At 34.9% G+C, this 16,560-nt stretch overlaps 1 protein-coding gene across 1 annotated transcript in view; it reads left to right on the forward strand.

Annotated features, from left to right (window-relative positions):
* The window catches only part of Epha5 (EPH receptor A5), a 330,177-nt gene that overhangs the window by 280,215 nt on the left and 33,402 nt on the right, over positions 1-16,560 (forward strand). Inside the window, exon 9 of the mRNA XM_023704186.1 lies at positions 8,706-8,771. Coding sequence (XP_023559954.1) covers positions 8,706-8,771 — 66 coding nt within the window. The remainder of the gene's footprint in view (positions 1-8,705; positions 8,772-16,560) is intronic.

Consider the following 16,560-nt stretch of genomic DNA (forward strand, 5'->3'; position numbering starts at 1 on the left):
AAAGGTATAATACAAGTAAAAGGAAAGCAAGAACTCGAGGACTAACTAATTAAGAGAGGGAAAGGAGAAGAGCAACGAAACATGACAGTGACAAGCCATACAGTTATATGTAGAAGATGGGCAAGGCAATGATCCTGACAATCTCCAGAAGATTTTTTTAATCTAGCAGTTAATTGGAAAGATTCTCACCCTGAGTATCTATATATATACTGATACCTGTGAATTAAGCACCTGCACTGAAGATGGCAATTTGTAATAGTAGGTTCATGCATTTTATGAGCAGTGCATGTGTGTATGGTTCACAGAGAACGCATAGGCAAGCGGACTGTGCTCAGCTATAACCTAGCTCTGCAGCAAGTCACCGACAAACGGCCTCCATGTTGGAGCAGGCGCTGCTTCCTGCAGGCTGCCTCCTGCCAGTCTGTAAGTAATAGCCGCCTGGGTGTTAGTCTGCGGTGCAGGAGCCTAGAAGAGAAGTTCGAGAGGCCGAGTTCAGCTACTTAGATAGGCTAGCATTTTTGTGAGGTGTTATGACTCCTACAAAATCACAATTGCTAGTAGTGAGATATAAAAATGCAAAAATATCTTGAAATATGCTATATTACAGTTAAAAGAAATCTGGTAGATATTGAGGAAAAGTTCATTTAAGGTATTAGAGGACAGGAAAAAAAAAACTTACTTAGTAAAACCAGTCCTCATTTGTAGACAACAAACATTAACTTTGCAAATAAATTACAAGAGAATTATTTAAAGTAATTACTAGAAAACAAATTGTTTTTAAGAACCCCCAGGTACTTTAGAAGTTTTTATTAGTATGAAGACCATTAATATGCTAATGATCAGTCTTACCAGTTTTACTCCTTAAGTAAATTTCCCCAAGACTATTACCTTAGTACAGCTTTTTATTAACTATTGGATCAATGGTTCTCAACAGAGCGAAAATTTAAAGTGAATAGTTTTGAAAAAGTGAATATTAGAGCCCGTGCTTTAATCGTTTAAGGTAAGGTCTGAACATTTTGCTTTGTTTTTTAAATCACTCCTCTTTATTATAACCTGTAGCTAGCTTTGGAAACACTGTATTATGTGTTTACGGAAATCAGATAATTTCTCTGTTCTTAAAGAGTAGCACATAGATTCTCAGTAAGTATTTGCTAGTAATGCAGATAATATTATCTATGACTGTAGCAAAAAAATTACACAAATAGTTAATAATTGTAGAAATTTATTTTGAGTTCAAATGTGAATCTAAAGAAAAAAATCACAGCCATCATGTTCTTGAAAATTTGCTAGCTGCAGACATGCCTTTACCTTATGGAATTTATGAAGGGGCCTCATATGTTATAATTATTAGAATGATTAAATGAAGTACACTCAGAGAATCATCATGAAGCATAGCTCAGAAAAAAAGGCAGTGAAAGTGTAAATATTTCTTACTTCAAGCATTTTTTAATTGTTTGTTTGTTCTGCTTTCATTTAGTTGGGTACTTTTATGCCTTAATAGTAGTTTTCAGAGCAAGTAATAAGGATAATTTCTGATTTCTATCTTACTGGCAATAGCTTTATTTGCATGTTTATACAACTTTAAATCAAAGGAGTATCTAATTATGAAACACTTAGGTTTGTAATTCTTTTCTTTCCTGTAGTTGGGGTGGACCCCACACCAAGGCCCCTTACATAACAGGAAAGCACACCTCACCCTTTTTTGTTGTTGTTTGTTTGTTTGTTTAGTTTAATACAAGAAAATTAGGGCTGGCCAGATAGCTCAGCAGACTAAAGCACCTGTTCAGGCAGAGTGCAGCAGCTGGGGTTCAATCCTGATGTGCTGTGCCAGCCCTGTCCTGGGGACTCGCTGAGACAGTGATTGAGACTGGACATAATGGCAAGCACCTGTGATCCCAGCACTTGGGAGGCTGACCACAGGAGGATCACTATGATTCCGATCTATGTAGTGAGAGCCTATATGCCTTGTAGACCCTGTACCAAATACATAGAAAAAAGAAAATTACATGCCTTATTTTAGTTTTATTTTAATTGTTTACATATGGATTAATCTTTGTTTTAAACATACATTTCAGGGACATAAAGGAGTTTGTGTCATTGAATATTTTTAAGATATGCTATTCTTAATGCCTTAAAAACAAAAAATGTATATTTTGATATAATAAATGATAACCTTTTTGTTTTGGGGTAGCAAGTTTACATTTATGGAAAGTAGAAGTAGAAACAGGCTTGGTGAGTGAAGCTAGCTAAGTAGAAGTAGGCAAGCGTGTGGAGCCACAGTAGGAGGGCGGTCACCAAGCAAAGGCAGAGCACACTGGCTGCTGGTGACCTTTGTAAGTGCTATATTCTATGTGGTTCATTATGAAACACAGTAATCAGATTTGTAATAAATTATTACTAAGCTCTGAAATGAGAGAGATTCTTAAGTTTGTCATTGGTGTCAAATTCTTTCTTATCTATAAGTAGCTATGAGTCCCTATGTGAGAAAGTCGCTTTCTCCCTGAATCCCGGAATTGCCAGACTTACAATGAATACTGTAATAGCACATTTCAGGCCTGAAATAGGCAACTTCAGGAATAAACAGGACACACGCTACCAGGCTTAGGTTTGAGCCTCATCGGCCAAGGCTCATCTCACACTGTCCAGTTTCTGTAGAAAGTCTCCGAGGGAAAGGAGTACTGGCCATTTCTTGGAAGAGGTGAAACACTGTCTAGAAAGTAGGAAGTGAAGAACCAGAACAGGGGCTAGAAGGCTGGGTACACCTATTCATCCCAGCTGATTGCTGAGATGAGGGGTTGAGTACTGCACGCATGAATCCCAGCACATGGAAGTGGATATGATTGGATTATACATAGGTATCCTAGCACGTGTTCTTGTAGAGTATTCCTTTTGAAAATACTCAAAAACACACTCAGAAGGAAAACCAGGAAGAGGAAAGGAGAAGGAGGAATGGGAAGAATAGAGAGAAGCAGATCTTTTTGACCAGTTAGCATTATTTATATTTGTGAGGTGGCAATGATTTTATGCCTTTGTAACTAAAACTTTGAGCTTGACCCACATGTGTCATCATTGCACTTTTCATTTCTTTCTCAATGATTGCTAAGGATATTTGGGATATTTTTAATGTATCCAAAGATTCCACAGATATTTTTATCATTCGTTCAAACTTCTATAAAAATGACAAAGACTAGATGGCTTAGAAACAACAAAAATGTATTTCTCACAGTTCTGGAGGCTGAGAAGTCCCAACCCAAGACACAGGTTTAGTTCATGGTGTGGATGTTCTTCCAGCCTGTAGACGGCTTTTCTTCCACAGCCTAATAAACTCAAAAGGAGAGAACTTTGTGTCTTTTCACACATATCTAAGGCCTTGGTTTCATCATGACATCATCTTCTGAAGAAGCCCTCTGCTAACATTGTTACCTCATGAGTTAGGATACCAGCATATGAGTGAGGCAAAAAGACATAGGTACTCCCTATGTATGCAGCCACTAACATTTTCAGTATTAATTACAAATGACTCAGGTCCTCTGATATCTTTTGCTATTGCTATTATTTATATCCACTGTTCTTTTCTATCATTTTAAAATCAATCATGTCTGAATAACTGTGTATTTGAGTAAATATCATAATTGGAGTTATTTGAATACTTCATTCAAGGTTTTAAAGGTATAAAATGAAACTACAAAAAATAATTTGAATCAGAGAAACTTAAAAGAATTACATAATTGATGTACACTCCAGAAACAGCAGCTCTACAAGTTCTGGTACATTTTGTGCCATCATTTTATTTTCTTCTACTAATTTTTGTCTAATTACAATGTTATGATCTAGCCATATTTATTTTCATTCTTCATATGCTCCATAAATATATTTTATTCAAAAAGTGTAATTTACTTCCTTTAAAATCTATGTGCAGCATTACGTATATTACTTACATCCACTTTTTGCTCCCAAGTCAAAGTTGTTATGCATAAAATGTTTTAACTGCTGACTCCAAGGGCTAAGAAATATCGAGACCTTCCATCCAGGTTTCTATTCTTGAAAGCAAAGTTATATAGCCTATGGTTGTGCTTTGTATAGTATATGAGGCAAATAGCTATTATCTCATTTTCATCAATAACTACTTTACACCAATGTACAATATCATAAGGAATGTATCCAGGACTCCACCTGGTTTAACTGCAAACTCCATGATGTTAATTATTTTGCAACAGGATGATGTTGGAGAGAACACTGATTGCTCTTTGATAGGTTCTGATGTGTAGATGCTTCTCAACTTTCAATGGGATTATTTCCCAGTTAGCCCACTGTAAATTGACAGCATCCAAAGTCCCGAATGCACCTATCATTGCTAACTGGAGAGCATCATGACTTAGCAACTAGGTCTGTGTGCTGCCAAGCATGTCATGTACCATCCTGTCACCTGGCTGGCAGAGGCTGTGGTTGGCTACTTCAGCCAAGCACTGGGAAAGAGGAGTATGAAGCTCATTAGTAGCCTGCAGAAAAAAAATCAAGCTTCAAAGTATGGTTTTATTAAACGTGTATCTCTTCTGAAAATGTGTCAGCCAAGCCACCATAAGTCCGGGAAGGTTCAGTAGTATTTTGTAGGTGACTGCTGCCAATGTGCAGGGTCACCAGCTGCATTACATGACTCTACTTCTGTTGCTTTCTGCAGCCAGCAATAAATACCATCTCTATCGTTGTTTTACTTTAAGTGGGTAAATGATATCACCTTTTAGTTTCACAGAAACTTTTTAGCAAGTGAAGTAAAAACATTTTCAACCTAATTAAAGTTCTTCTTTTGTGAAATTACTTTTTGTTTTTCTCTTATATGTCTAGTGACATCTCATTGTTTTTCTTATTCACTTGGATGAATGCTTGCTTAAGAATTGAAGTGATCATTTATCCAGCTTGCAGCCTTGCTTCTCTGATCTAGAATAGCTGACTATCTCTTCCCCAGAGGTATCATCAGCTTGTGTGATAGGAGGGGCACTGTGTTACGCCGACACACCTCATACATATATCGATCTATTCTCTGTAAGTCTTGGCCAAGGTAATTTGATTTCAATCCTTTTTGGGCCTGGAAGGTTTCTGTTATCCTATTTTAATCTTTTGAAGGACAAATCAAAGTATTTTGTTAAAACAGAAACCAACAGCGTTTGATAATAATCCTGAAAGGGCTGAACTATTCAAAACTTGGATGGTAATGATCTTGTCATAGCTGCATGTGGTTCATTGGAGACCCCGGAGTTAAAATATAAAGACAGTGGAGAGGTCCCTGTGTTGAACTGGAGAGCACACAGATTAGGTTGGCTGCTATTTCTAGTGCTTACTGGCTTCTACTTCTAAATGGTCTCTGATGCTTATAAGCATTTTCAACTTGTGCTCATATGAATATTTATTGATTAGAGAAAAATCTTATTCTTTATCTATATCATCTACCGTGGCAGCATCCCCAGAGGTTCTTTTGAAACACATTTGATATATTGTTATTTTACTTCAGAGGTCCACAGAGAAGGAAGCTCAGCTTAATGTTCCTAATAGCACATTAATTTACAGTATACCTTGATTGCTATATGTATATTGGAAAATATATTTGGTGATTTTTAAAATTTCATTGATCATTCTGTAATTAAATGAATTGATCTGCATGTAATTAGTCACTTTGCTATATGATAAATGGGAACATTTATCATAGTAGTGTCATATGGATCATGAGAAATCAATTCCTCTGAGATAATAAGAGCCTATTCTACCACATTGATTATCATATTACTAAAAGTAACAGTTCTTGCCTTTCCCAAAGTGTATGTGGTAGAGAATAATCAAAGGTAAACAGGTGTACTCTTTCTCTAGTTTTAGAAAATTTATGAGAATAAGATCTATTATTGTTATGCTACACCTACTACCAGAGAGCTAGAGATGTTAACTAAGTTACTCAAGATAACTTATTCAGGCACATTAAAAGTGTTAGAGAATATGTCAGTACCCTATTGGAAACAGTAATTTAGAAAAAGGAAAGCTGTATGTGTTTATGTTTTACATAGGTTCACATTTTTATTTAAGTTTTATTCAAATAATATGGCAAAATTCTAATAATAGGTAAGAAGATTTAGATTCTTTAGGCATAAAATTTTTAAAAAGTAAATTGCATGTGAGTGCATTTGTATTTGTATTTTATGTGTGTGAGAGCACGTATGTGCAATTTATATACTAACACAAGATACATTGCTCACATATGTGTGTATATATATACATTTATATATTTATGAGACTGAGTAAAATGTTATTAGTTTTAGAATTATTAATGTGCTTCTTGACTACTAGAGCACTGATATCCTATTACATTATACCCAATCACAGTGCCATTATTGCTTTCCCAAGCAAAATATTGTATAAGTTTATAAGCTTTGACACAGTGGGACATTTGTACTTTATGAGATCACTTCAGCATTTTTTCTCACTAAAATGCAACTGATGTACTCTTGTCAACAAGTAATATTTATTACTTATGGAGCCACATGCATATAATTAATGCATCCATACCAACCTCCTCTATGTTAGTAGATATCGGCACACCGAGGTAATTGTCTTACAGATAAAAATCATAATATAATGAAGCGCTGTCATTCATTATGTGCAAACTGAAAAAATACAGAATAAGTACTCATTATCACAAGAAATCAGTAGCCTAAGAAAAGAGGAAAAGCCTTGTTTAAAGGGCCAAGTAGTAAGTGCTTGAACTTTTCAGACAAGAGCATGTGTGTACCACCCTCTCAGCTCTATCCTAACAGCAGTAAACTGCAAACCAGTAGTAAGTGTTCCCGTTCCAGTAGAATTGTGTTACCAATCTAGCAGTAAGCCAGATTGGCTCATGGCTCATGTGGTATGATTTGCTTACCCCTTGTCCTAGTGCTAGGAGAGAAAAAAATGGAAATCAACCTTTATTTATATTTACCTCTTTATTTTTTAATGTACTTGGCATAGGGTCTCACTACATAGCTCAGACTCATGGGTATCCTCCTGTTTTCAGCCTCCCCAGTCCTAGGATTACAGTCATGTGCCCGCACGCCCAGACTCAGTCACAGGCTCAGCACACCTAGGGGCGGAGCTGGTGTAGCATGTGCGACCAGGGATCGAACCCTGGTCCCTTTACTTGCCTAAGCAGGTGCTTAGTCCACTGAGTTATCTCACTGGCCCTGAAAGTTAACCTTTAAAGATGTCAGTACTTCTTTAAGATACTATTGAAATAAATATAAAGCAAATTTTATGATCTATCCAGATATTTGATAGATGTCTTACCTACTCTAAAATACTTTTTCAGAGTATTTTAATAAAGTGAAATCTGACTTTCGTTACATCTATGGTGAAAATAATCATTGGTCATGTTCTTTAATATATATTCTCATAGGGTTGGGAAGACAGTTCAGCAGCTTAAGCACCTGCCTGGCAAGCACAAGGTTTTGAGTTTAATCCCCAGTAAATAATAATAATAATAATAATAATAATAATAATAATAATAATAACTTTTCTATCACAACATAGCAGCATAAATAAAAAAATTCATAAACATGTAATGAGTGTGAATATACACATGTTATGGTAAAACTGTATTTACCAAAACATGCAGTAAGCTAGATTGGGCCCATGGGCTAATGCTTAAAAAAAAGTTTATCTTTCCTTTGCAAAAGATCCATTATAATTTGATTTGGAACATTTATCTGCCTTCAGTAATGCTTGAAAATTTACTGGATATTTACAATATATTTTCACCTTGTTTACAATGAAATGGAGTACATTTCACATAAGGTCACAATGTACAGATTTTCATCCAATGACAAAATTTGCTAATGTATGGTGTCATTACTGAGGTCACATTAAAGTTCTTTTCAAACCACTTTACATAGATATACTATTCACAAAAAATAAAATAATTCATGTAATTATTTACATGCTGTATTCTGCCCTCAGACTGTGTGGCTTCAATCAAGAATGTATTTTCTTTAACAACTTACTCTGTTTTATCTAGATTTCTAAGAATATGTGCAAAATTAAAATGAATCTTCAGCATTGACATATCCAGAGAAGTACATGTATTATAGTTTGCTTTTTCTATATAGCTAAAGCTCTGAAAATATTTGGAAGTGTATTTTTAAAATATGGAATTATAAATTTAAATTGCTGACCTTCCATAAGTGATTGGAAACACCACATAAGCATAAAAAATTAATAAACTGTAAGTTGTACCACTGACATAAATAAATTCAGTGTATCTAATGAATCAAACCTTCTCACCATAAACTTGCGGAGAACCTGCAAACTATGTTGTCATAGGGCTATTTTGAAAGTCTTGCAAACATAAATTTTGAGGGAATTACTGGAGAAAGATATTTAGGTGAGCATACTTCTTTATTTATACATCTGTGTTACTTGCATACAGTTAATTCAAATGCATTGCCTCATACTTGTAACTGAATCCAAATTTTAAGTAAAGTAAAAGTCACTGTCTGGTACAACTCAGTACTTCCTAAGTCCATAGCATGTTTCCTAAGTAAAAGGCACTGTGAAAGAATTTGCTGTATGAATTGAAGGGTGTTGCCTTTGCAAGGCAAAGCGGACACCTGAGTGAAATCCGCAGTGTCTGTATGCTGTCGTTGAGGGAGTGGGATCTCTTATCTTGGGCTCTCTTGTTTGCTTTTCAGTTGCTGCGAATGCGGCTGTGGGAGGGCTTCTTCCCTGTGCGCTGTTGCCCATCCAAGCCTAATATGGTTAGTGTTCCCTCCCGCTTTCACTCCTCTGTGATGTCCACCGCCCTGTGTGACCGCCAGCATCTTTGCTTTCTCCATGTGTGTGCGTTCTAACACTCGGTGCACGCGGTACACTTTCCCAGTGAGGAAATGAAAATGGTGCCTGAAGGTTAATATTAACCAGTGATTCCAGAGTGGATTACTGAAAGTAAGATATTATGCATCTAGCATGCCATCCCTGTGTCAAGCATTCGTACTTATGTTCTGAGGCTCTCATGTGGTTCTGATTTCAGCTAGGAAGCTGTAAGAGTGTAGCATCTGTTCTACATTTAACATGTCACTGTTTCTGTTGTTCCATTCAGCAAAATCCATGTCACACATTGAAGTGAAAATGCTACTTCTGTCAAGGTTAAGTCACCTTTTGTGTCTCCCAGATCCATGCAATGACCATAATGGACAACTGGGATCTTCTACTGTCATAATCATTACGGATACATGTGGCACTGATGAATTAAACCACATGTAATTTTAAATGGTTTATGTCATTGTATTAACTTTGAATTATTTCAGATATCTGAAGTGATATTCCTATTTTGATACCACTGATGTTAAAAAGTGCATCTATATAATCAGTGTTTAAATAGGATAGTCTTAATTGTTTATAAATGAAAATTGAAATATGTATCTGTGTAATAACTGTGACACCAAGGGCTGGAATATAGGATGAGAAAATCTTATTTACAGATCTACAGAGACTTATACACAATAGTGAGCTACCAATTAAGAAGTGAAACACTCCAAGTGATTACTCTGTAGATTAAAGAGACTAAATTTTTGAAGAACCAGTCTTTTATTTTTAGTCAAAATTTACCATGAAAAATCGCTTAAAATGCATTTTAGAAAATAGCAAGGTTCCATGGTGGCATTTTGTATGGTTATAGATTAATTCGGGTTGATTTAAACTCCTGGTTGAGTGGCTGACTGTGCACTGTGTGTTCCTGTGGAGCGTCATGCAATGGATGCTGGAGATGTTCAGAGATGACACAGACTGGTGGCATTCAGAAGTGTTTCTCTCAACCTCTTGAAAGTTTGTATTTGCACAGAGTCTTGAAGGTACTAGGAAAGTACAGATTTTTTCCAGGTTATTTAACTTATATAGGAAATTCTTGTATGCATAGAGGTTTAGTGAAAAGACAAATAAAAGCTGAAACTAGGCATTTCTATAGCACAAATTGTGATTTTACATTGTCATTTTACTGCGCTACAACAAATGAAAAATTGATTATTCAACATCAGTCTTAAATATAGTTGCTATAAGAGATAAATTATCGCTGAAGTGGAATAGGTAAAATTTACTTTTTTTTAAAATGTAGCTTGACACCCAAACCTACGTTTAAATAAGTTTCAGAGATTTAAGTGTGAATGTGAAGATTTATAAGCATAAGACTTAACAAAGATGCCCTACATCAAAATTGAAATACTTAATTTTTAAAGTACTATTTTTCTACACTTTAGTTGGAAAAAAGGAAAGTGGGAAAGTACTTTCTTTGCAAAGAATTCACAAGAAAACCAAAAATAATATTTTTCCTAAAATCTTTTCTCAAATAATTTCAGGAATTGAGTAGGAAATGCATGTTTGGTTTCACTCATGGGTACTTTGTGTGAGTGTGTGAGTGTGTGTGTGTGTGTGTGTGTGTGTGTGTGTAAAGACTAGTTAGCTACACATGATCTTAGGTACTCAATAAAATGCTGAGTCTTCGCTGGAAGATTTATAGATGAACTGGGAAATCTGAAACCTTGCTGCCTATTTTGTATGCTTGATCATACCTGTCAATTACTATGCAAATAATTTTCAAAGAACATTATCATCATCATCTCTTATGAGCAGACATTTTTGCAATTAATTATAGAGCAGAGATTTGTAAACATTTTCAATCTTGTACTCTTGTTTATTTCTTGAATTTCACTCATGAATGTATGTGTGATTAGTTTTGACCTTAATAGAATCTGATGCATACACATTACAAGTGCTCATTGCCCCTCAGTGGCTGGTAGAAATACCTTGATTTACTTTGTGGAAATGAACTCTGAGGACATGAGATTTTTATACCTTCTGTTAGATCTGTGGTCCTGCTATGTCCAAACCTCTGCAAAGTGCTGAGGTTCTGAGTTTTGTTGACTTTATTTCCCAACAGAAAGCCATGCTCTATCATTTCTCCATGGTGTGATGCACCATGTACAAAAATAAATTTGTAGTCACACGTTGTCATCTTTGTTCCTTGATCTCAAATTGCACCTCATCACTGGGACTAGCTGCTTTATTATGTCCTCCATACATAGACATTAAGCTAGTTTTTCAAACAGTTCTGCTTTGACTGTATTCTCAGTGGCAGAAGCTACTGAATGAAGCTCAGGCCCAGATTTTGAGCCCAGTATTCCAAGATTTCCCTCATTTTTAGCAGAGTTATCTTCATCAGGAAAGAATGTCTGTTCCTTTCATGCCATCACTTGAGACTAGATCATTGCTTCACTTTGGTAAAGATATATTTTATAAGCAAGAAATGTTGAATTATTTTCATGTAAATAACTTCTGTATTTACATTCTATGTTTAGCTTTTATTTATATTAAAGTAAACTTAATAAAATATAAAATGATATAAATTTAATTTCTAAAGTAATATTATCATTTATACCTGAATAATCACTTATATTTCTGATTACAAAAATCAATGATGTTTACAGAATAATACTTAGTATAAGTCCACCTGAAACAACCCATATACCGTAATAGTTGATCTTGGCATTTCTTAAAAGCCAACACACATTATATTATTTCTTTCTTTCATTATTTTTTATACATTCCAATGTTTTCATATATTTTACTACTTCTTAGCGGGAAAGACAAAAGGAATTCAGTATTTAAAAACTGGAAATCCTTAGTGATTATTTCATTCATTTGTCTATCTTATGTAGAAAACCATTCAATTCTTAAATATTAACTTTCTTACTTAAAAAATAAATATTGACATAGAGGTGAATTATAGCTCATTTAATGTAGATATTAAAAATTCTCATAATATAGAAATCAAAAATAAAAATTTTCTGGTGAAACAGATCATGAATTATTTGAAATATTAGTCTTTTTCAAGAAAAAAAACTTTTCTTATGTAAACTGTAAGTATCTCACAGGTGAAGTAGGAAAGACATATCCTCATAAATACTTTCCAGATACAGATTTTTAAAAATTATCCTTATGTGATGCCTGCTAAGAAAACATAAGCACTCTCCCCCTATCGTGCACAAAAGTGACATAAACAAGAACATCATACTTTGTAATAATTTTACTCACTTAAGGTACTTACAGGGACATAAATGTGAGTGACGGTTAAAATAAATGGAGAGTATATTAAATTCAATTGAAGGCTTGTTAAGTTAAATGTATGAGTTGATCTTAGTACCCCTTTCTTTAATAATTGTAGAATCTTAGATTGCAGGAAACAATATCCAAGTTTACTTTAAGAAATGCTATGGACATCCACAAAATAGTTGAAAATCAACAAGAAATGACCCTCTATGACAGTAGGAGGAAACTTGATGGAATGTGGAATGGTGGCTCTGAAAGCAATGCTCTTGTTCTGCTGTTACACTTAACAGTATAATCCTGCTATTCAGGAAGCATTTTGCTGTCTTCATAGGACTACATGTGAAGAGTGATTCAAAATTTCCAACATGTAATAACAGATTGGCTGTGATTTTGTCTATTTAAATCTACGGAGAACTTCAAATCTAGTACCCTCGTATTATAAATAAGGAAACTAGAAAGGAGAGTCCTAAGGTTCTGCTAGCAGACACCCTAAAATAATTTGTCCAATATTCATGGAAGAATGCTGTCTCCTAGAACAAACTTTAATCTATTTACAGTCTGTGTTACATATATTAATAACTTAATATTGATGTGAGTCTATATTTTATGAGGCATAGTTAAGTATTTATTTATTTATTGATTGATTGATTGATTGATTGATTGATATTAAACTCAGGACCTTGCACTTGCCAGGCAACCAACTGTGCCACTGAGCTAAAGCCCCAGCCTCCAAGCTTTTATTTAAACTATATTCTGTTTTTTTAATTGAAGACAGTCTTGAAGTGCACAAGTGGGCAGAAGTATTTCCTCAAAATCCACAAGATATTTTCAGAATGCCAATCATAAAAGGCATTAAGTAGAATATTATGCAATGGAGGAAGTCATTTTTAGTTTAGAAAAAAGTAGTGTGAATGTATGAAGAAATGTTCTAAATGAAGCTAACTTCAATGTTTGTATTTTCTGTGAGCAAAATTCTTATATAGTATTGTTTGCTGTATTTTGATGCTCTTTGAACAGCTTTGCTTGGGGAAATGTGTTTCTTAATTAATCTGGAAAATAGAGGCAAAATACAGATGTGGCTGCTTCCAAAGAAACTAACAATGTAGGTACTCGTTCTTGGAAAGAGGTCAGAATGCAGTACCGTTCTCCCCCTGCCCCACTGTGTCCTGTCCCTCCTTACATAGGTCAAAATTAAAAGAAATAAACCTGCAGCCTAAGCCAGTGGAAAAGCTGAGTGCTCATAAGGTGTCTTGGAGCCTTGTGGTAAATTACTGCCACTACACAATGCTTGTGCTCTGCAATGATTAACGCTTATAACCTAAATTTGTTATCAAACCCTCAATTTATAAGCAGAATTCAATTTTCACCGGCACCTCCATCCATACATAAAGAATATGGTAGACTGTTTCATGCATTATGGAAATTTCAGATATTCACATTTACATGTGGTGCTGGAACCAAAGTTTTAAAATAGCGTTAATATTGTTGGGAGTGATTTACCCCCAACCTTAGGATAGGCAGAGAAAATGTATTCATTAATTACTTATAAGGTCATTACTATACTCATTTAACAAGAATTTCTTTAGGACTTTAATAAATATAAATGAAGATGAGTTGTGCTTTTATATAATTTCCAATGTCCATTTCTATTACAATAAATAAAAACACATTTTCTAAAAGAACATGCAAATACATGATGAGAAAAAGATGATTCCTCCAGAAATATTGTGCATATATTTTTAAATACAGTAATTGGAAAGTATCTTAGAATTGTGGCATGAAATAAAATGAGGAAACTTTTCCAGTGAGAAAAAATTTTTCCAGAAACTGGCAGACATCATTTATGTAGAGCGGTCATCTTTACTGACTGCTTGACTGATGAAAGCTGCGCCTCTGGCCGGGTCCAGAGGCGACCAGCGAGCGCGCTTCCCTCCCGTGCTCAGGGAAGCAGGCGGCACCACAGCGGGAGTGCCTCTCTGCTAGCCGCGCTTCCTCCTGCTGTATCTCATTGAGGCATGTTCTAAAGATGCTTTCCTGGGTCCAAACATAATTATATACGTTAATGTGACATGTGGCCGTATGCATTACGGAGCTCCAGACCTAATAACTCCCTCCGTGGCCCTGTGGCCCTGCACCCTAGATAGTCCCGCATTAACGGCTCTTTGGTAAGGCAGTCCCAAATCATTTTTGCAGATGAGATCCAGGTTTCTTTCCATTTTCGCATGAGGAATTTGCATGGAATTTAAATATCTAAGAGTCTTATTTAATGGCAGTGGCTATTGCAGTATACTGTTTATAAAGTCTGTCATTTGGTTCTTTTAGAATTGAGAAAGTTAATGGTATCAGGAATGCTTGTTTATTAATCTAAACTGCAGGAATGCATCTACCTCTTAGGTCCCTTTAGAATTCTACTAACAAAGCCTTTTGTCAGTATTATTTATAACATGCACCTCAGAATAGTGTCCCACAGTGGTATTTAGCAAAGTATTAAAAAGAAGTACCAATAACTTCTCTCTCGAGGAACATGCATTAAAACTGAAAAATAATATAATGTCTAGAAAAATTAGGAACAATGCATTAAAGCACTTTAAATCTTAGCTGAACAGATCAAATGTAATTTCAGGGAAATTTCGTAACTGTGGTTTTTTCTGTCCATTTCACTGTGATGAGGTAAGTGCAGGTGTCTTAAGGACTTATGAATGACAGAACACATCTAAGCACAGTATTAGCAAACAAATCAAATAAAAAGCCTTTGGATTCCTGCTGTGGATCATTTCTCCTAAATAACATGTATTCAGTGTATTATTTTATGTCTACTCAAAAATTTAATAGCCACACCAATAAATTGCAAATTCCTCAACATGATCCAAATAATTTTGTTTTCCAAAAAGTTTTCTAAGGTTAATTTGTTAATGTGGTAATATATAAGTAAATACACACTAGAAAAATGACAAAATATAAAGCATATTTTCTTTTCATATCAAATCATACTAATATCATCCCAGAATATATAACCAGGAAATTATCTGTTGGTAAATGTCTACTGGGTACTTCATTTACACTCCTAGTTGTTTTCAAACAACTTTGTTAGGAAAATACTTTGTCAGCCTGCCATTTGACTGTCTTTGCTTACTGCAGCAATAAAAGAAAATTTTATTTTAATGAACTCAATTCTGTGGTGGGATCTTATGAATAGCAAAATCACTTCCTTCAACTTTCACTGAAATAAGTATTTTCATTATTGCCAGTCATTGAATGTTACATGGCTAATCATGTACATCGATTCAGTATTCATCAGCATAGTCCTTTACCAAACCCCTGTCTGTGTAGACACAATCAAAATACCATTCACTCATTCATTTATTCATTCATCGATGTAATAGGTATTTTTAAAGTCAACTTTGAAACAAGTGCTAAGTCAGTACTGGAATTTATACATGAGTACTGGTTACGGTCCTTCTGGAAGCTAGCAATACAAGTGGTGAGTTTAAAAACACTCAGCTGATGGTACGACACCATAGAGTGGAAATTATACCATCCAAGAGGTATTCAGAGAAGAGAATTTTTTTTTTATTAAGCTGGGAAGAAGAAAAGGAAAAAAATTTAACTGAACTTTGCTAACTGGAGTTTGTTAGAATGTTCTTAGATAATGAACTTATAAGGATGGAAGTATGTGAAATATCTTGGTGACTGTAGAAAAAAAATGTAGTATACCTGAAGGAGGTGATGCAGGAAATGTGTTAGAGTGATATTCAGGAATTTTTGCTGCTTTATGATATTGAAGATTTTATAGTAGGAAGCTAATTCAATAGAAAAATATCATGTGTACAGTGCCTTATCTAAATCTATGATACAGTAAAATTGGGGAAAGGAACTACAGGAGGGAGAGAGGGTTTATCATTTTGAAGGATCTTATAGCAATCCACATGAAAAATAATTAGGCCTTCATTGAGGAGGTAGTGGAGCTAATGAAAAAGAAGAGCTGGACTGGACTGTGTACACTGCAAAATGCTTGAACTCTGATAACTAATTTGTTGAGAAGCATAAAAGATCAATGGTTGGGTCTCCAGGCCATGGTGGTGTTAGTAACAAGAAAAAGTGGAAGAGAGAAAATGGTGAAAAAAAAGAAAAAATATACTCATTTATTTCACAGGTCCATTGAATTTGAAATATCAATGGAATATCTCTTAAAAATGTATCTAAAATCAATATAATGGGTAAAAGTTATTCAATAAATTGATGGAAGTTGGATGGAACAGAGGAATATGAGAAATACATGCAGATCTTTGGATGTGCAGCAGAAAAATAACGACTTTAATATATCATGAATAAAACTAAGAGTCACTGGATTAGAAGTTAAGCTGCTATCAGTGATCCTTAGCAAGCAGATGTTTGTCCAGAGAGAAAGCATTTTGCAAGGACAAGCCAATTAGCTGATGAAGAAGG

The sequence above is a fragment of the Octodon degus genome, unplaced genomic scaffold (genome assembly GCF_000260255.1).
Source record: "Octodon degus isolate 3935 unplaced genomic scaffold, OctDeg1.0 scaffold00191, whole genome shotgun sequence".
Taxonomy (NCBI): Eukaryota; Metazoa; Chordata; class Mammalia; order Rodentia; family Octodontidae; genus Octodon; species Octodon degus.